Source organism: Silurus meridionalis, chromosome 14 (assembly GCF_014805685.1).
Source record: "Silurus meridionalis isolate SWU-2019-XX chromosome 14, ASM1480568v1, whole genome shotgun sequence".
NCBI lineage: Eukaryota > Metazoa > Chordata > Actinopteri > Siluriformes > Siluridae > Silurus > Silurus meridionalis.
The window spans coordinates 654,168-675,951 of NC_060897.1; the positions used below are offsets into that span (position 1 = coordinate 654,168).

Consider the following 21,784-nt stretch of genomic DNA (forward strand, 5'->3'; position numbering starts at 1 on the left):
CACCTACTACTGTACGGAGGGCATTTTTAAGAGATCGGATCTCCCTTTCCCAGCTGCCACCAAAGTGAGGGGCATTAGGTGGGTTGAACCGAAATTCGATCTTCTGTTTGGCAAGATGCTGTTGAAGTTCTTGGCTGCAATTCTTTAAGGCATCTCTTAACTCTCTCTCCCCACCCTAGAAGTTCCTGGGGGCCATGAGGAAATCTCCTCAGAGCCATGAGGAAGGAATCGGTGTCTATAGCTGTGAGAAGCTCAATGTGTACACATCGAGTTGTAAGACACTTAAAGATTATTCCCCATCTTTTCTCTAAGCGCCTGCCTATTTTGGTTTGGAAAGGTCCAAAATAATCCATACCAGTACTATAAAAGGGTGGTTTATGAAGTCTCAAGCGTGCTGGAGGAAGGTCAGCCATTTTAGGGTTCTCAGGTTTAGCCTTCCACTTACGACACTCCATACAGTTATGTTGGGATTTTTGAATTGCTTCACGACCTCTTAGTATCCAGACACTTCTCCTCATTTCAGCAAATACTCGTTCTGGTCCTGGGTGACATAGCTTACTATCATAGAATGAATCATGAATGAGTAATTTGGTGGCTCGATGATGAGGGTCTAGGACAATAGGGTGAACTGTTTGGAGTTCTAAGCCTTCAGCACGACGTAGGCGTCCTCCTACCCGTATAAGCTGACTGGCTTTGTCGAATTCTGGGGCTAAAGTGAGAAATCTACTTGTAGGGGATACAGGCTTACCAGAGCTTAGTTGCTCGTATTCTTCTGGAAAACTATCTTGTTGAATATTACGAAAGAGGAGATGTTCTGCTGTCACATAGTCCTTAACTGTAGGTATACTAGATTAATCTAAGTCACTTGGATGTTGTTGAACTATGGCTTCAACAAGGTCTTTCCAAGAGTGGTACTCACTAGGGTCTAAGGGCTTTGATGTTTGTGTGACACCACAGAATATACTAGCTCTCCTTTCCACTTTATCTTCAGGGGTCTTAAGAGGTGGCAGGATTGGCCACTCTGATTCTGCTTTAAGTAAAAAGGGTGGACCTAAACTCCACCTGTTTGGTGTAACAAGTTCTACTAAGCTACGCCCCTTTGTTAGACCATCGGCTGGGTTTCTGGCTGTATCTACATATCGCCAATCATGTGACTCAGTTAGGTCTTGGATTTCTGCTATTCTAGTGCCTACAAAGACTTTAAAACTGCAAGATTCAGATCTTAGCCATGAAAGAACTGTAGTTGAATCGGACCATAAGATCACTCGGCTCATCTTAAGAGTGAATTCATTTTCAAGCAGCTTCGATAGTTGGGCACCAATAAGGGCTGCACATAGCTCTAGCCTAGGAATGGTTTGTTTACGTTTAGGGGCAATTTTGGATCTGCCAATCAGGAAAGCAAGCTGTATTCTACCTTCTTGATCTTTAGTTCTTAAGTATGCTACAGCACCGTATGCTCGCTCTGAAGCGTCACAGAAGATATGAATTTGTTTCGTGGTATTGGGCCTATCCATATCTGGCGTAACATAACATCGGGGAAGTGTGACCTGAGAAAGAATGGGTAGTTCATTCTCCCATTCACACCAGGCCTTCACCAAATCTGTGGGCAACATGGGATCATCCCATCCCCACTGTTTGTTTCACAACTGCTAAATTAGAATTTTGGCGCGGGTGGTGAAGGGAGGAATGAATCCCAGGGGGTCATACTGTCTTGCTACTATCTTATAGATGTGCCGCATAGTGGGTGTGGTTTTGGGTGTTGGGCGGTGTTTGTAATGGAGTATATCTAAGTTATAATTCCATCTCAGTCCAAGAGTGGATTCATGGGGATCGGTCTTGTCATGTGATAACCAAAGATCAATGCTATCCGAACGGGCCTCTTTCGGGAGATGATTACGACTCTTGGGATATTACAGGCCCACTGTCTAATCTCAAACCCACCACTAGCAAGAAGGCCACATAACCCATCCACTACTTGCTTGGCTTCATCTGCGGTCATTAAGCTTTTAAGACAATTGTCTACGTAAAAATTCCTTTCTACTGTCGATCTAAAAATATCGTTAGGTTGTGTGTTGTCGAGAACATGGCGTTGCAAGGGATAGATGGCACAACAGGGGGTTCAAGTTGTGCCAAAGGGTAGTACTTGCCACTCATAAATACTGGGAAGGTTATTGGTTTGAAGGTCACGCCATACAAAGCGAAGGAGTGATTTGTCTTCAGGCAGTAGGCGGACCTGATGAAACATACCCTTAATATCTCCACTTATTGCTACGGAATGTTCCCTAAAGTGCAACAGCACTCCTAAGAGGGAAGGGCTAAGTGTAGGTCCAGCAAGGAGGTAATTATTCAGATTCTGGCCTACGTGTACTCTTTTCTTCACATTATGTTGTACCATGTGATGTGGAATGAAACATGACTCTTCTCCCGTGTTTACAGAGTCAATGGTGAGTTTGACTACATAGCCGCACTTTTCTAATATCTTAATCTCTTCATTATATGCTACTGCCTTTTCAGGATCCTTTGCCAACCGCCGCTCTATACTTCTTAAGTTGGGCATAATGGAGTCCTTAGTGGTACAGAGTTGCGGCATATTAGCTTTCCTTAAAAGGGGGGTTGCATAACGATTCACTCCATCTACCATTACTCTAATTGTTCTGGTTTGCAACAGATCTATTGCCACTTGATCCTGGTTTGATCGCGTGACTAATTTCTAATTTCTGTGTAAAATAGTATCACCTTGCCATAGTCTCTCTACATCCCGGGATAGTTCTTCCATTTGAGGAGTGATAGAGATATGTAAACATTGTTAAAGGCTGTAACTGTTGCTGCAAAAAGCGTGTTGGGCCTTGTAATGTCCAGCCTAGTCTAGTTCTGATAGCTGCTGGACTTATATGGGGCCCTAGGCGTACAGGCTCAACGGGTGTTATAAGGTGAGGGTGGTCTGCTCCTATCAAAAGAAGGGGTTGTGCTTTGTCAATGGGCTGTAAAGGAATGCCTTTCAGGTGTTCGTATCTCTGCTAGAGCGTTGCAATGGGGTAACAGTGCTAAGCAAAAGTGTTCAGAGTTAAAGGTGCCTATTAACCCCATGAAGGATTTGAAGGTGTTTCCCACTGCACAGACGGCAGGGCTTCTTTAGGGTGCAATTTTTAGCTAGGTGGGATTGCCCACATTTCCAACAATGCTTGTTGTCTTTGATCCATTTTATCATCTGCTCTGTACTAAACGTCTGGAAAGTGGTACACTGGCTTAAGTAATGTTCGGTACTGTTGCAGTATGGGCACAGAACTCTGATCTGTTCAGATCCCTGTGCTGGCTTGGACTGATACGAGGGTGTCAGCACTTGAGTAGCTGCTTCTGGGGGTTGGTTAGCTCCATGCAGGACAGAAGAGAGTCTGGGCTTTGCTACTGGGCCTGGTCTTGGCTGCACCATCTTACGTCCCTGCTCTTTCCTCTGATTCAAGCTCTTATGGTCTTGACACCGGCATTCAAGCTTGAGCCACTCTGCTAGATCCGGTAGAGTGTAGGAATTCTGATAAGGCAGGTGTCGTTTGAATGAGGCATACAAATCCAAGGGTAATTTAGTGAGTAGACGTGCTACATGTGAGCAGCACTGTAGTTCCGCATCTCCCTCAGAACCTAATGACTTCAGGAGACCCACGAGAGCTTGAATTTGCATGGCAAACTGATTGAAACTGGCTACATCTCCAGTTTGAACATCAGGAGCATCCATGACTGCTTCTATCTTAGTAAAAGCTAACTGATAAGTTATTCCGAATCTGTCATTAAGTGCAGTCATAGTGTCTGTGTATGGCTGAGGGGAATTCAGGTATGTGTCTGCTATTAGGCGAGCCTCTCTAAATTTGAGGTATCCTAAGAGAATCTGATACTTGAAGAGTTCATTTGCATTGGGAGGGAGGATATTATCAAGGGCTACTTTAGATGAGTGAACTCTCTGGGGTCTGGACTGGTGAAATCTGGAATTGTTGGATGCAGTTCCCTATAAAACATGTCCGGAGATGCGGCACTCTGAAGCTGCCCCATCAAGGGAGGATATTGTGAATTAGGTAGATGGGCATATGTATCTACTTCTGACTTTAAGGAATTCTTACTAGGGGGCACTTGTGGTGTATGAGGCACTGGCTCTGGCACCGCTGCCTCAGGTGGTTTAAAGATAGTTCTGGGCAAAGGGAATGGAGTCTCTATGACCTGCTGTGGTCGGGGAGCTAGCAGAGCTGCCTGCGGATTTACTGTTAAATTCTGCATATCCTTATAAAGGGTTTTAAATTGTCGTAATTCCTCGTGATTGCTCCCGTAATTGCGTTGATGTCACCAGTATGTGAACTTAAGGAAGAGAAATACTGTAATCGAGGGGTAACATACTAGATTCATCTCTCATTGTGCTTAACTGTGTTTCCTCTTCTTGTTCATGTGAACGCTGTGCATAGTATTTTACCTCATTGTTTTTAAGGTGGGATGGGGGCTGAGTTCTGCGTCGTGGGCGCGAAAACTCGCTGGAGGGTTGTTCTGACATCCTACTTTTGTGGTAAGCACACTTATCCGGCTCGAAGGACCAATGTTAGGAAGTTTCCTATCCGGCTTGATAGACCGAATGTTAGGAAGTTCTCCTCTCTAGCTCGAAGGACCATATAAGGATTCTCACTATCTGGTATGCGCTGATCAGTGGATTGTACTCGCCCCAGCGCGTCAGTAAAAACACGATACAGGATTCAGAACACTCTACTTTACTGGGTATAGAATTGATTGTATATGAGGTGATTCTTGCTGTCTTCTGCTAGCTGCTGTTCAGTGGGTAGCGTGATGCAGAATGCATGCCGTGGCTCCGTGTTCTGGCCTTTCATACTCTTGGTGGAGGACGGTGTACTGTGATGTCCCGTCATGTTTTTTTTAATATTTTACATATACGACATTTGGCAGATGCTTTGTTTGTGTGTATCTGTAAAGGTGTGTGTAAAGTGTGTGCGAGAGGTGGTGGTGGGGGTGATGTGTATGTGTGTGTATCTGTAAAGGTGTGTGTAAAGTGTTTGTGTGAGAGGTGTGAGGTGTACGTGTGTATCTGTGAAGGTGTGTGAAACGTGTATGAAAGGTGAGGTGTGTGTGTTTCTGTGTGTGTAAAGTGTGTGTGAGAGGTGTGGTGTGTGCTTGTGTGTATCTGTGAATGTGTAAAGTGTGTGTGAGAGGTGTGTGTGTGTGTGTGTGTGTATCTGTAAAGGTGTGTGTAAAGTGTGTGTGAGAGGTGGGTGTGTGCTTGGTGTATCTGTGAAGGTGTGTAAAGTGTGTGTGAGAGGTGGGTGTGCGCTTGTGTGTATCTGTGAAGGTGTGTAAAGTGTGTGTGAGAGGTGTGGGGTGTGCGCTTGTATGTATCTGTGAAGGTGTGTAAAGTGTGTGTGAGAGGTGTGGGTGTGCGCTTGTGTGTATCTGTGAAGGTGTGTAAAGTGTGTGTGTGGGGTGTGCGCTTGTGTGTATCTGTGAAGGTGTGTAAAGTGTGTGAGAGGTGTGGGGTGTGCGCTTGTATGTATCTGTGAAGGTGTGTAAAGTGTGTGAGAGGTGTGGGTGTGTGCTCGTGTGTATCTGTGAAAGTGTGTGTGTGTGTGTGTGCGTGTGTGTGTGCGTGTGTGTGCGTGTGTGTGCGTGTGTGTGCGTGTGTGTGCGTGTGTGTGTGCGTGTGTGTGCAGTATTCATGAAGGTGTGTAAAGTATGTGTAAGAGGTGAGGTGTGTGTGCGTGTGTGCATCCATGAAGTTTGAGGTTATTGTTTTTTTATTTATTTTACATTTATGATGTTTGACTTTTTACAAGTTTCCTCAAACAGATCATTCCAGAGGGAATTGAACCTGTTTTAAAATAATAAACTCTTCCATTAGCACTGGTTTTATACCTAAATCCTTCACACTGCAGTTATCAACCCTCTAATTAAGAAACCTGACCAGCTGTCCAACTACAGTCCAATATCAAACCTCCCCTTTATCTCCAAGATTCTAGAAAAGGTTGTCGCACAGCAGTTCTGCTCACATCTACTGAGGAATAAGATTTATGAAATGTATCAGTCAGGATTTCGGCCTCATCATAGCACAGAGACGGCGCTATTTAAGGTGCTAAATGACTGTTATTGGCCTCTGATCAGGGTTTTGTCTCTTTACTTGTTTTGCTCGACCTCAGTGCAGCTTTTCATACCATTGATTTATAATCTCCTGCTTGCTGGACTGGAGAACGTTGTTGGAATAAAGGGAACAGCTCTCTCCTGGCTCAGGTCTTATCTGACTGATCACTATCAGTTTGTTGATGTAAATGGTGAGTACTCCACACTCTCTGAGGTAAAGTTTGGTGTTCTGCAAGGATCTGTCTTAGGCCCTCTGCTTTTCTCTTTATATCTACTGCCTCTTGGTGAAATTATTCATAAACATGGGATTCGCTTCCATTGCTATGCTGATGACACACAGCTGTATATTTCAGCAAAGCCAGATGAGAGAGATCAGCTTAACAATGTTGAGGAGTGTGTAAAGGACATTAGACAGTGGATGCTTGATAACTTTCTTCTGCTCAACTCAGATAAGACGGAAATACTTTTACTAGGACCACATGCAGCTAGAAGTAAACTTTCAGATTCTGTAGCATCTCTGGATGGTGTTTCTCTCTCAGTGTGTACAGCAGTCAAAGACCTTGGTGTGATTATTGACCCGAGTCGAGGCTGAAAACATATTTATTTAGTCGTCTTTTATCAGTAGATTTTTCTTAGGTAAAGAAGCAGATCTGGAGGGATCATGGATATGGAGTGTTTGGTGAACTGGGATATTTGGATGTTGTCGTCTCCTCACTCTCACACGTTCACTTAGGTTTGTTGACGGTGGTGTGGTGGGTCGTCTTTTATCCCAGATATCCTCATGTCTGTGTTTCCTTCTGCTTCTCCTTTTAGTTCTGCTGCCATAGCAATCTTACCAGAGTCCAAACTGCACAGTGACATTAACTTTCATACAACAATCAGGAGACTTAATAATCCATATCCTTCTCTTCCTGTCACCACTCTTCTCAGCAGGTCGTTAAATACTCAGTGTGTGGTTTCAGACGCTTCCTTAAGCCTTCCTCTGTATTCATCAACAAAGAATAACGACACAACTGCATCGTTTCCTTTTTTTACAGTGTTCATTTCTCTCTTTCTCTCTGTCTCTCTCTCACTCTCTCGGTCGAGTTAAACATGCTTCTGAGGTTCCAGTGACCACTGTTCCTGCCTTTCTTCCCACCGTGTATCTTCCCACTTCGTCCTGGTCTGCCTCTGGATGATGTTCTCTTCGATTGGAGGCCACTCAGTGCAGCTTGGGACAGTTTCTTATCAATGCCTTGGGGGGTTCCATGAAATTTCTGAGTAAGAACGGGAGCTTTGAGGATGGATTTGGACTGTAGTTAATGTAAACAGTCTGCTACACTGACTCAGAACTACAGTTTGCTTCTGATCACTATCACTGCACCTCAACATTGTTTATCTGCAATAAATGGACATTCAGTGCAACCTAGATGAGGATGAGGTTCCCTCTTGAGTCTGGTTCCTCTTAAGGTTTCTTCCTTATGCCGACTCGGGGAGTTTTTTTTGCCACAGTCGCCATCGGCTTGTTCATCAGGGACAAACTTACACTTATAAAGAACATCTTATTCATTCTTTATCACCACATTATCTGTGTAAAGCTGCTTTAAGACAATGTTCATTTTTAAAAGCGTTATACAAATAAACATGAATTAAATTGAATTGAATTGAGATCTTCAACAACTTCTTTAGGTCACGTCCCTAAATCCTCAAGCTAGCAGTTATTAAGCCCCTCATTAAAAAACCTAATCTGGATCCAAACACGCTATCGAATTATAGACCAATTTCAAATCTGCCATTTATGTCTAAGATTTTAGAAAAGATTGTCGCTGCCCAGTGATGTTCCCACTTGCAAGAGAACAATATCTTTGAGGAGTTTCAGTCAGGTTTTAGGCCCCATTATAGTACAGAAACCGCCCTAGTTAAAATCACTAATGACCTGTTTTTAGCTTCAGACCAAGGCTTCATCTCGCTGTTAGTTTTACTAGATCTTAGTGCTGCGTTCGACACTATAGATCATGATCTTCTCCTAGATCGCTTACACAATTACATCGGCATTCAGGGACAGGCATTAAGCTGGATTAAATCCTACCTGTCTGATCGTTACCATTTCGTAGATTTAAATGGAGAGCTATCCAGGTTAATGCTAGTGAACTATGGCGTGCCACAAGGTTCAGTTCTAGGACCCCTGCTCTTCACAATATACATGCTTCCTCTAGGAAATATTATTAGAAGGCATGGAATTAGCTTCCATTGTTATGCTGATGATACTCAGCTATATATTTCATCTAAACCAGGCGATACAGCTCAATTAACCCGGATAACTGAGTGTGTTAAGGAAATAAGAGATTGGATGACCCATAACTTTCTACTTTTAAATTCTGATAAGACGGAGATTTTGCTCATTGGCCCAAAAACTAGTATACAGACGCTCCAGCATCTCAACCTGCATTTAGACGGATGTTCTGTAACCACTAGTTCAACAGTAAAAGACCTGGGAGTTATTTTAGAGCAACTTATCTTTTAAAAATCATATCAACCAAGTTACAAAAACAGCTTCTTTCACCTTAGAAATATTTCTAAGCTAAGAAATATGTTGTCTATATCCGATGCAGAGAAGCTCGTCCATGCGTTTATGACCTCCAGAATAGACTACTGTAATGCATTACTAGGTGGATGTCCTGCATCATTAATAAACAAGCTTCAGTTAGTTCAGAATGCGGCAGCCAGAATTCTTACATGGTCAAGAAAATATGACCACATAACCCCGATCTTATCGTCCCTACATTGGCTTCCGGTTAAGTTTCGAATAGACTACAAACTACTGCTACTCACTTATAAAGCACTAAATGGATTGGCTCCCATGTATCTCTCCAGTCTTCTAACACGCTACAATCCGTCACGCTCCCTGAGATCTCAAAACTCTGGGCTTCTAGTAGTTCCTAGAATAGCAAAGTCCACTAAAGGTGGTAGAACATTTTCACATTTAGCTCCTAAACTCTGGAATAGTCTTCCTGACAGTGTTCGGGGCTCAGACACACTCTCCCAGTTTAAGTGCAGATTAAAAACATATCTTTTTAGCAAAGCCTACACATAACACACATCACATCATAACCTTGTGCTCCAGAACATCTGATCACATGCACATTATCAACTTGTGCTGTTAATATCATGAACAGCAGCTACGCTAATTCCTCTCCACTGCTTCTCTTTCTCTCCCCATCCCGAGGCTTCCTGAGGTTTGGCCAGCTCCAGTCACGTCCCTCCTCATGAAGATTATGGACTTTAAAGAATTAGATGCCAAACTCGCAAACATCCTGAACCATCTAGAGACGTACCAGTGCCAATTGGATCCCACTGCATGTGTGGAGTTTGACATTGGACCTCCTGAAGTGTTTAAAGGCTCTGGCATGGAGAAGCTGATGCTGGATCTGTGATGATCACAAATGTTGAGCTCAGTAGCTCCGGCTTTCATACCAAAGACTGTTGAAAGAACATTACTTATAATCTTATACTCCAGTGCTCATGTTAGTTCTCACTCTCCAGTGTTCTGTATTGTTGAAAGATTTATGATCAAACTCTTGATGTCACCCAAATGAGGATGGGTTCCCCTTTTGAGTCTGGTTCCTCTCAAGGTTTCTTCCTCATTCATCTAAGGGAGTTTTTCCTTGCCACAGTCGCCATGGCTTGCTCATCAGGGATAAATGCACACCATTCACCTTGACTGTTGATTTCTGTAAAGCTGCTTTGAGACAATGTCTGTTGTGAAAAGCCCTATACAAATAAACTTGACTTCTAACCCATGGAGAGTAGATGGAGCTGGCTTTGTTATGCTGGCACAGGTTTGGGTCTCCTATTTCAAGTTAAAGGAAATTTTACTGCATCCAATAGAATTATGTGCCTCCAACTTTGTGTAACAGTTTGGGGAGGAACCACATACGGCTGGAAAAGTCAGGTGTCCCAAATACTGTCTCAATCTAGTGTGTGTTGATTAATTGATAAATTGGTTATTTGATTAATTGGTTGATTGTTGATTGTGTGTGTGTGTGTGTGTGTGTGTGTGTGTGTGCGTGTGTCCTGCTAAACTCCTCTGGTTTTTTTCTTCCTCCTGCTTTCCGCTGCTCCTCGTCCTTCTCCCACCTGTAAAAAAGGACAGCTGGAACCCGTCAACGAGGTACCCTACACTCTACACTACGCACCCACACTCTACACCATACACCCTGCACACACACCCTACACCCCACACTCACACCATACCCCCCACACCATACATCCCACACCATACACCCTGCACCCACACTCTACACCCACACCATACATCCCACACCATACACCCTGCACCCACACTCTACACCACACCATACATCCCACACCATACACCACACACCCCACATTCTTCACCCACACCCTACACCCCACACACTACACTCTACACCTCACACCCACACTTTACACCCTGCTGTCACACCCTGCACCCACACTCTACACCCACACTCACACCCTACACCCCACATCCTACACCATATACCCCGCACCCCACACTCCACAGCCTGCACCCACACCGACACCCCACATGCTACACCCCAAACCCTACACTCTACACCCCCACTCACACCGTGTATACCACACTTACACTCTACATCCCACACCTTACACTCTACAGCACACACACACACACACACACACTCTACAGCATATATGCCCCACACCCCACACCCTACACCTCGCACTCACACCCTACATCCCACACCATACACCCCACACCCTACACCCACCCTATACACCTCACACCCTACATTCTACACCCCACACTTTGTAGCTTGCACCCACACCTTCACTCTACACCCTGCAACCACACTCTACACCTTGCACCCACGCTCTACACCCCAACACACACACCCTACACTCTACACCTCGCACTCACACCCAACACTCGCACCCTACACTCGCACCCTACACTCTACAGCCTGCACTCATGCTCTACACCAGGCACGCATCCACACCGTACACCCCACGCTCTACACCTCACACACTACATCACATACTCTACATCACATACTTTAAATCCTACAGCCCACCCCCTATACCCAACATTCTACACCCTACAGACCCCACAACCACACACACACATACACACACACACACACACACACACACACATACACACCACCCCATATATCAGGTTGGTTTTCTCTTCATCCCTGTAGCTTTATGAAGAAACTGTATTGCCTGCTGTCAGTTTTTATTTGTTTAGCTGAATTGTAGTGACACTGAATAGTGTGTGTGTGTGTGTGTGTGTGTGAGTGTGACGAGGCAGACGGGTCTCAGCAGAGGCAATGACTCACGCTTTTCTACCTCAACTACACTAAAAGCTCCATCTTCTGAAGCTCTCTGAGACTCCCCGAGGCTTTTAACAACCGCTAGACAGCACTAGGCATTTTCTCTAGAAAAGTCCAAAAGTTATTTTGGAAGTATCACAATTAAATTCCTACAAATAGTTGAGTTCTCTCAGTGCTCACATCAGGAAAGTTCCTGGTATTCAGAGTCAGGCTACACGGCTGCATTTAGATGATTCAGTTACTCATTTAAATCACTGTTGTGTAAAATTCACACCTCCAAATTTACCCAAATTTTTTAATATATAAATAAACCTTGCAGCAATTTTGCTCCTTTTTCCTATCAACATTCAGATGTCCACCTTTTAGGTTCTGCTTCATCTGTAGAGAAAACGGTCAGAATTGTGAGATATATTTCCTCTTCTTTTTCTTCTTCTTCTTCTTCTTCTTCTTTCGGCTGCTCACTTTATGGGTCTCCACAGCGGATCATCCGTCTCCATACCCCCTGTCCTCTACATCTGCCTCTTTCAAACCAACTACCTGCATGTCTTCCCTCACCACATCCATAAACCTCCTCCTTGCTCTTCCTGTTTTCTTTTATCCTCAGTGTTCTTCTACTGATATACCTCATGTCCCTCCTCTGCACATGACCAAACATCTCAATCACTTTGTCTCTAAAACGTCCTACCTGAGCTGTCTTGCCAATAGACCATTCACCCATTCACCATTATACTGGATGTATATATTATCTATTAGTTATATTATCTTTGGGCTTCCTCTTTTCCTCCTGCCTGGCAGCTCCATCCCCAACAGTCTTCTTCCCATATACCCCATCTCCCTCCTCCGCACATGACCAAATCATTTAATTTACACCTCTCTCATGTTGTCTCCAAAATGTCCTGGTTACACGCTCTCTCTAATTAGCTAATTTCTAATCCTGCCCCTCCTTGTTACTCCCGATGAAAGTCTCAGCATCTTCAACTCTGCCACCTCCAGCTTCACCTCCTGTCTTTTAGAACCGTAGATTTCTATGGACCAACAGTTAGCTACCATTCTCCAAACTCTTCAGTTCTCCAAAGGTTCTTAGCCATTAGCAGTTGTTGTGCAGGAGTTGCTTGTGTCTCTGAGTCTGTGTTTGTGATGGTTCTCCTTAGGGTCTGCTGTCCACATTGACGGATCTCTTGCTGTGCCGCTGGTCGTGTGGAGCATGTTGGCGGTGGTTTTGGGAATGTAGCTGCTGTCAGACCTCTGAGGAAGAAGTGGAGATTCTGGGACCGTTTCCTGCACAGACGCCCTCCTGGCTGTAAGTACATCTCAGATTATCTGATGACCACCATACAGACTGCTTATAACCTCTTATAACAGCCTTATTAATACTAATGTTTATAGGGACCTTTTATAACCTCATACAGTGACTAATATGAGTTCTTTATGATCTCACATGACCCTAATTATTATATCTACCATTGTAAATTATTAAACCCCCTAGCTAGTTTATACAATGCCCATATGAACCCTTATAAACGCCATACCATTTCTGTTCTAATATTAACTTCTTATAATGTCGCACAACAACTATGAGCTTCTTATAAACTCATCCCATTACAATACTCACTGTTCTCTTATAATCATATACAACATCATTACGGGCCCATTAGAACCTGCTATAACGCTTTATACCTCATTTATCTCCAGTATTAAGTCTGTTTGCAAGATGATTATTTTTTTCTTAAGAAATGAATTCAATCTAAACTTAACATTTGACTTGAGCCGTGCTGCTCGTGGTTTATTTGGGTGTGTGTTGCATTGTAGCTCCAGACTCGATCATCAGATGCATAAACGGAAGCCCTAACGAGTGAAGGCTGGGTCTGCAATTCATTTACAGCTTTCATTATCATTAACAGTTTGTGATGTGGAAGAGCCGTGTTTTGTTTCTGTGTGGATGGTGGTTCTGTCGTAGGGCTGCTGCCTAATTACAAACTGAAAATGTACTTTTTAAGAGGTAGAATGGGATGTTGAAATGTTTGATTGACTTGAGTGATTGTTTTTAACCTCATACAATGGCAATAGGAAGCTTTTCTGACTTAATTTAGTGCACATACATCCTTTATAATCTCACACTATCCATATATTATAAACCATTTAGACCTTCCTATAGATAAATTAGGGACAAATAGTGCAGATAAAAATATAAATATAAGTAAAGCATGTAATACGAGGTAGTATCAAAAAGTTTCGAGACTAGTTCTATAACACGCCAATAGATGGCAGCACGAGGCTGCACCCACAATAACAGGGAGCACCGACCTTCATAACGCAGTGTGCCAAAAGACATCGTCCTGTGTACAGTGGAAACCGTGTGATTGGTGCTGTTTTGACCATGTGCGTTACCACGTCTGCTATTCCGATCACCTGTGCACCCTGTCACCGAGCTCCTCCTCACATGTGAGTTTCTTGCCAGAAACAACATGATCTCACTTCCACCCACACCCTACTTGCCAGATTTGGCTCCTGAGGACTTCGCCCTCTTCCAGAATATGAAGATCCAGATCCCTGTTTTGACACGTTGCGGAGATCCGGCGTGAATCAAAAAGATGATTGCTGTGCAAGGGGAGTTTTTTGAAGGTGATAGTGTGGAAACGTAGATAAATAAAGATATTCAAGTTCAACTCTATTTCTGTTGCGCTTTTCACAATAGGCATGTTCTCAAAGCAGCTTCACAGTACTTATTAATTAAAGGGAATGATGTGTGTTTATCCGTGATGAGCAACCTGGGTGACTGTGGCAAGAAAAAAAATTCCCTGAGATTATGAGGAAGAAACTTTAAGAGGAACCAGACGCCAAAAAGCAGAACCTCATCCTCATTTTGGTGACATCAAGAGTGTGATTATAGTCTTTAAACACTACAAAACACTGGAGAGTGAGAACTAACATGAGCACTGGAGTGTGTAATTATGAGTGATGATCTTTCTACAGTCTAATACAGTGAGTTGAGGTTATATGGTGATATTTTCTCCACCTTGTGAGAACTCTGACTGCTGCATTCGGGACAAACTGTAGCTTGTTTATTAATGATGCAGGACTTCCACCTAGTAATGCATTACAATAGTCTATTCTGGAGGTCATGAAAATATGACAAGTTGCTGTCTAAAATCACTCCCAGGTCTTTTACTGTTGAACTAGGGGTTACAGAACATCTGTCTAAATGCAGGTTAAAATGCTGGAGCCTCTGTGTACTGGTTTTTGGGCCGATAAGCAAAATCTCTGTCTTATCAGAATTTAATAGTAGAAAGTTATGCGTCATCCAGTCTTTTATTTCTTTAACACACTCAATTAACCTGTTCAATTGAGTGTATCGTCTGGTTTTGATGAGATATATAGCTGGGTATCATCAGCGTAACAGTGGAAGCTAATTCCATGCCTTCTAATAATATTTCCAATAGGAAGCATGCATATTGTGAAAAGCAGGGGTCATATCAAATCAAACCAATCAAATCAAATTTTATTTGTCACATACATACAGAGTATGACATGCGGTGAAATGCTTTTTACGACAGTTCGGCATGAGGGAATAGGATGAGGAGAAAAATAAACCAAGAAAAAAATTAAGGTAGATAAATAAAATTTATGTAAAACAAAAGTGTATATACAAGGATGCATATGACAGTAAACAGTAACATTTAAGGTGATTGACGTGATTGTCCTTAAAGTGACCGTGTGTGGTATGGTGTGGTATAAAGTGACCGTGTGTGGTATGGTGTGGTATAAAGTGGCTGTGTGCGGTATAGTGTGGTATAAAGTGACCGTGTGTATGGTGTGGCATAAAGTGTCCGTGTGCGGTATGGTGTGTGGCATAAAGTGACCGTGTGTATGGTGTGGCATAAAGTGTCCGTGTGCGGTATGGTGTGGCATAAAGTGACCGTGTGCGGTATGGTGTGTATAAAGTGTCCGTGTGCGGTATGGTGTGGCATAAAGTGACCGTGTGTGGTATGGTGTGGTATAAAGTGACCGTGTGCGGTATGGTGTGGTATAAAGTGACCGTGCGTATGGTGTGGTATAAAGTGGCTGTGCGGTATAGTGTGGTATAAAGTGTCCGTGCGGTATGGTGTGGCATAAAGTGACCGTGTGCGGTATGGTGTGGTATAAAGTGGCCGTGTGCGGTATGGTGTGTGGTATAAAGTGACCGTGTGTGGTATGGTGTGGTATAAAGTGGCTGTGTGCGGTATAGTGTGGTATAAAGTGACCGTGTGTATGGTGTGGCATAAAGTGTCCGTGCGGTATGGTGGCATAAAGTGACCGCAGCGTATGGTGTGGTATAAAGTGACCGCAGCGGTATGGTGTGGCATAAAGTGACCGTGCGGTATGGTGTGTGGTATAAAGTGACCGTGGTGCGGTATGGTGTGGTATAAAGTGGCCGCAGCGGTATGGTGTGGTATAAAGTGACCGTGTACGGTATGGTGTGGTATAAAGTGTCCGTGCGGTATGGTGTGGCATAAAGTGACCGCAGCGGTATGGTGGTATAAAGTGGCCGTGTGCGGTATGGTGTGGTATAAAGTGGCGTGTGCGGTATGGTGTGGTATAAAGTGACCGTGCGTATGGTGTGGTATAAAGTGGCCGTGTGTATGGTGTGGTATAAAGTGACCGTGTACGGTATGGTGTGGTATAAAGTGTCCGTGTGCGGTATGGTGTGGCATAAAGTGACCGTGTGCGGTATGGTGTGGTATAAAGTGGCCGTGTGCGGTATGGTGTGGTATAAAGTGAGCGTGTGCGGTATGGTGTGGTATAAAGTGACCGCAGCGGTATGGTGTGGTATAAAGTGTCTGTGTGCGATATGATGTGGTATAAAGTGGCACTGTGCTGTACAAGTCCAAAATGTAAGTGACTAAAGTGTCATAGTGCAAAAAAAAAAATAAAATAAAATAAAAATATATATATATATATGTTAACACAAAAAATTTGTGCAGAAAACGTGTGAAGATGGAGAGAGAGGTCCAGTTTCAGATCCTGGGTGTTTCCTGGTTTAAAATCTGAATGGCCTGTGGGAAGAAGCTCCTCCTCATTCTCTCTGTGTTCGCTTTCAAGGAGCGGAAGCGTTTCCCTGAACCTAACAAAGAAAAGAGTCCATTCTTGGGATGGCTGAGGTCCACAATCTTCCTGGCTCTGGTCCTGCACCGCATGCTGTAGATGTCCTGCAGGTCAGGGAGCTCGATGTGGATGGTATGTTCAGCTGAACGCACCACCCTCTGGAGGGCTCGTCTGTCCTGCATGGTGCTGTTCCCGAACCAGGAAGTGATGCTACATGTCAAAACGCATCTCAGATGGTACAGACGCTGCTGGGCTTCTTCACCAGGGTGTTGATGTGACAGGTCCAAGACAGGTCCTGTGTGATGTGAACACCTAAGTATCGGAAACTGTCCACTCTTTCCACTGGGGTCCCGCTGATGTTTAGCTGTTGGTATGACTGCTCCTGCTTCGTGCTGAAGTCCACTATCAGCTCCTTAGTCTTGCTGACATTCAGGAGAAGGTTGTCTTCTGGCACCATCTCTCCAGGTCTTTAATCTTCTGTAGGTAGGCCGTCTCGTCATTGATGGAGATCAGGCTCACCACAACAGCCTCGGGGCGAGCGTAAAAGAAGTTTAGCTTGTCTGCCAGAGAAGCGTCCGCATTCACCATTCTAGAAGGTAGTGTTCTATAGTCCATGATGTTTCTTAGACCCTGTCACAGGCTCCTAGAGCCACCCTGTTGGAACTGTGACTCCAGTTTCCATCCGTAGCGCCGCTTTGCTTCCTTCACCGCTCTGCGAACACTGTAAGATGCAGCCTTGTACTCGTCCATGTACCAGGTGGCGAGCCCTGTGTTGTAGGCAGCGGAGCAGATCTCAGTGTTGCGGATGGTTTTATCCATCCACGGCTTCCGGATGGAAAACGTTCTGATGGTGGTTTTTTGTACAGTATCATCTGCTAGGGTCCTAGAACTGAACCTTGTGGCACCCCATATTTAACTTTGAATAACCTAGATAACTCTCCATTTAAGTCCACAAAATGGTAACGATCGGACAGGTAGGATTTAAACCAGCTTAATGCCTGTCCCTGAATGCAGATGTAATTCTGTAAGCAATCTAGGAGAAGATCATGATCTATAGTGTCGAACGCAGCACTAAGATCTAGTAAAACCAACAGCGAGATGAAGCCTTGGTCTGAAGCTAAAAACAGGTCATTAGTGATTTTAACTAGAGCAGTTTCTGTGCTATGATGGAGCCTGAAACCTGACTGAAACCCTTCAAAGATATTGTTTTCTTGTAAGTAGGAACAGAACTGGGCAGTGACCATCTTTTCTAAAATGTTAGACATAAATGGGAGATTTGAAATGGGTCTGTAATTCGATAGTGTTAGGACCAAATTAGGTTTCTTAATGAGGGGCTTAATAACTGCTAACTTGAGGGGTTTAGGGATAATAATTGTATAATAACCTAATGATAAGTTAATAATATTGATTAATAATTGATTAATAATAATGAGTACGTACAACAAGGTTATACACAGGGAATTTACAGATGATATATGGATATGAGGATAATTTATCATATATAGTGAATACACTTTTATATACAGAAATAATGCTTAAAAAGACAGAGAATGTACAGAGTGGAGCAGAACTACATGATTATTACTGCAGTAAAATCAGTAAAGCATCAATGCTACTGATAAGAGCGCTGTATAACCTTTTTCCAGTTCTATCGCTTTATAAACACATTATATAATCCCATACAACGCTTATATGAAGCCTTAATAACCTAAGACGTCATCGGTAAGAGATGTTCAGGACCCTACACCATTTCTGTTCCTATATAAGCGCTTTATAAGCACACAGATGAAAGTAGGAGCTTCTTATGCACACAAAACTCAGATATCCTTTTTTTTACTTTATTTATGGAGATGTTTGGAAGCGATCTGAAACCCATTGAATCTCTTGAAGTAATCACACCCCACATCCTCCATTTCTCCCTCGACTACATCCATCCCCCTCCCTCGTCCTATCGACCTTCTAAGGCCATGTGTTTTAGATTGCTCTGTTGCCGTGACAACTATCTCTCATTGCACTGTAGTCATGGACACAGAGGGTCCTTGATGATCCCTAGGGGAAGTCCTCCTCGCAGTCAGGCCTCACCAAAGAAATGAGTGAAACAGGATATTTATTCCAGAAGGAAACGCAATAAAATTATCCACGGCTGTTACACCGGCTCTGGGTCACAATATTAATGCAGAATGTTGCACTCTGGCCGCGACTCCTGTACTGAGTCATGCACAGAGAATCCTGCTGTTTTCAACAATCAGTGGGATTCAGTGTGTGATTTTATTCCCTGTTTTAAAAAATGCTTTAGGTATTATTATTATTATTATTATTATTATTATTATTATTATTGTTATTATTATTATTGTTATTATTGTTATTATTATTATATTATTATTATTATTATTATTATTATTATTATTATTATATTTGCATTTAGGGCATGTGGCACTTCCTTGTCCCAGCACCACCAAGCTACTACTGTTGGGCCCTTGATAAAGGCCCCATTAGTAGTAGCTTGGTGATTCAGGGATTTAAACCCATGACCTTCTGATGAGAAGTCCAACATCTTGTCTACTAATTACAAGTAATAATAATAATAATAATAATAATAATAATAATATATATATTAGGGTATAACAGTACACAAATGTCACAGTTCAGTACACAACTCGGTTCTAAGTCACGGTTCGGTTCAGTTTGGATACAGTTTGGGAAGGAAATGCAAAACATTAAATTGCTTGTCGTTTTTTTATTAATGCAGTTTATTATTGTTTACATTTGTGAACATCAGCATTTAAACAGTTTCCATTTTTTAAGTTTAAGTTTTTCCAAGTTTAAATAAAATGCCGCTTGGTTAAATTATATCAAATACTATTATTATATTAAATTGAGTAATTCATTAAATTGACACAAATTAAATTGATTAAATAAAAGTCAATAAATGGAAAAAATGTATTAAATAGTTTACATTTGGGTAATATAGATGCGTGTGTGTGTGTGTGTGTGTTTTACATTTAAGATTTAACTTTTTAATGATATGTTCTACTTATTTCAGCAGACTTTATTAAATTATTCATTCCTCCATCCTTCATTTATTCACTGCCTCAATATGTGGAATATGCCAGAATTTACTCCTTTTAAGAGAAACTTTTGAAGCTGGACATAAAACACTAAAGAATCCATAGGGTTAGCGAACGCTAGTGCTATTGTTTCTTTAGTAATTACATGCATGCGCTAAACACGGAGCGAGTAGCCACAGTGACACTGCGCTAACTCTAGTTTCTTTTTTATACTCCTGCCATTGTTGTGTATATTTTCAAGTATTATAATAATAATAATAATAATAATAATAATAATAATAATAATAATAATAATAATAATAAAATGTACTCAATATATAAATATAAGTATATATATATATGTATGTGCACCTTAGCAAATAGGGTCCCTGATGTAATCTCTCAGTTGAGTAGTGATGGGGGAGGACCAGAGGGGCAGTAAGGTGGTACTGTCGAGTCACAGTGTACAATGAAACAATGGCTGAAATCTTTACGGCGTGAATTCTTTATGTGAATCCGCAGTGTAATAACGTTATTCCGTCTGGCTCAGTTTACATTTCCTTTGTGTGTTAATTTATACGTTATGTTTGTGACTTTATATAATGCTAAATATTTGCATTGCACTATTGTTAATCATTTAGACATATCGAGTTATTTCTATACACTTGTTTATTTGTACTGGTTTAGTTTTTTTGTGATGATTGTTTTGGTGGTTTTTTTGGTCGCTTTATTCTGTATGCCCTGTTTACACGCCATCGGGTGTCAGTATGTAACAAAGTCTAGTGTATTTTCCCTGATATATAAACAAAAATGTATTCATATATACATATACACAAATTATTATCTTTCTGATATTTCCTTTCATTATTACCTCCGAAATCATTTCTTTGCACTTTGTGCTTGAGATTACATCATCTTAGATTACATTTTAAATATAAAACACTATTATTATTATTACAGTTACAGTATTTACACTCCCTTTTACAGAGCTACTTAGTTATCTCGGTTATACAGCTGAGAGAGAATTGAGAGTTAAGGGCCTTGCTCAAGGGCCCAGCAGTGGCAGCTTGGTGGTGAGGAGATTTGAATTCATGACCTTCTAATCTTATTCATTAAGCTACCACTTCCTGTCATACCAGACCAGAGGGTGTGACTTAAGCTAATCACAAAAACAATAGATCCCCAAACTAACTTTGGGTTTAGAATGTTGTTATACTCACATCTATAACATCTGGAATGCTTACTAGGTCTGCTCTTCAGAGCTATACCTTAAAAAGTTCTGTGTAGAAGCCCTACAACAGGATGTTCCTCTGGCAGAAAGGCTTCGTTGTGGAAGCTAAGGACTTTTTCTCTTTAATTGGAAAGGCTCTGTGTGAGGATGTTCAAAATCAACAGCCTAAAGATCCATGAAGTTTCTGAGCAACTCAAGAACTTTAAGGATGGATTTAGACTGTAATTAATATCAACAGGCAGGTTTTTATTTTATTTAAACAAATAAAACTATTGAATTGTTGGTAAATTGCTGAGATATAAAAAGGTTCAAACATTAAACCATTACTTTTCTTTCTTTCTTTCTTTCTTTCTTTCTTTCTTTCTTTCTTTCTTTCTTTCTTTCTTTCTTTCTTTCTTTCTCTGTTTTCAGCATCAACGACTGTAATGATGATAAAGAGTCCAACTCTCACCTGGTGCTGCATGATCTTGTCCCCCCAGCCCACACCGCCACTCCGGGCAGTACCAGTCCCAGCTGCACCAGTCCCAGTTGCCGGGGTGCCACCTCAGAGACCTCCCGCTCCACCTTCAGCCTCGCACGCCAGCTCTCCAGTACGTCCCTGTTAATGTACCGCAGATATCATAACATAACACTCCATGCAAAATAGTACAGAACGTTTTTACAAAAATAAAAAATAAACAAATGTGCTAAATGAAATAAATGTGGATATATTCATTAATAAATCTAATGATATCATTAATAATTTATAAATTATAAATATAGTATTGCACTCTCAGTCTCATATGTGAAAACAAATGTCAGTGATTTGCCTCTAGAGGCCGCTCTCGTACTGTATAATGACAACAGACCTTCTCAGCCACTCCAGCAACAAACAAAACCTGGAAAAACTATTTGTAAGGATTTTTGCCAAGAGTTCCAGCAATTAACTGTCAGTGCGATTAATCGGCAGAACTGATTAATCGTCCTACCTCTAATCTACGTTTTTTGATGTT

General features: G+C 42.2%; 1 protein-coding gene across 1 annotated transcript in view; it reads left to right on the forward strand.

The window, feature by feature from the left end:
• The window catches only part of syt17 (synaptotagmin XVII), a 34,762-nt gene that overhangs the window by 3,912 nt on the left and 9,066 nt on the right, over positions 1-21,784 (forward strand). Inside the window, exons 2-4 of the mRNA XM_046865398.1 lie at positions 10,250-10,267; positions 12,584-12,732; positions 21,204-21,382. Coding sequence (XP_046721354.1) covers positions 10,250-10,267; positions 12,584-12,732; positions 21,204-21,382 — 346 coding nt within the window. The remainder of the gene's footprint in view (positions 1-10,249; positions 10,268-12,583; positions 12,733-21,203; positions 21,383-21,784) is intronic.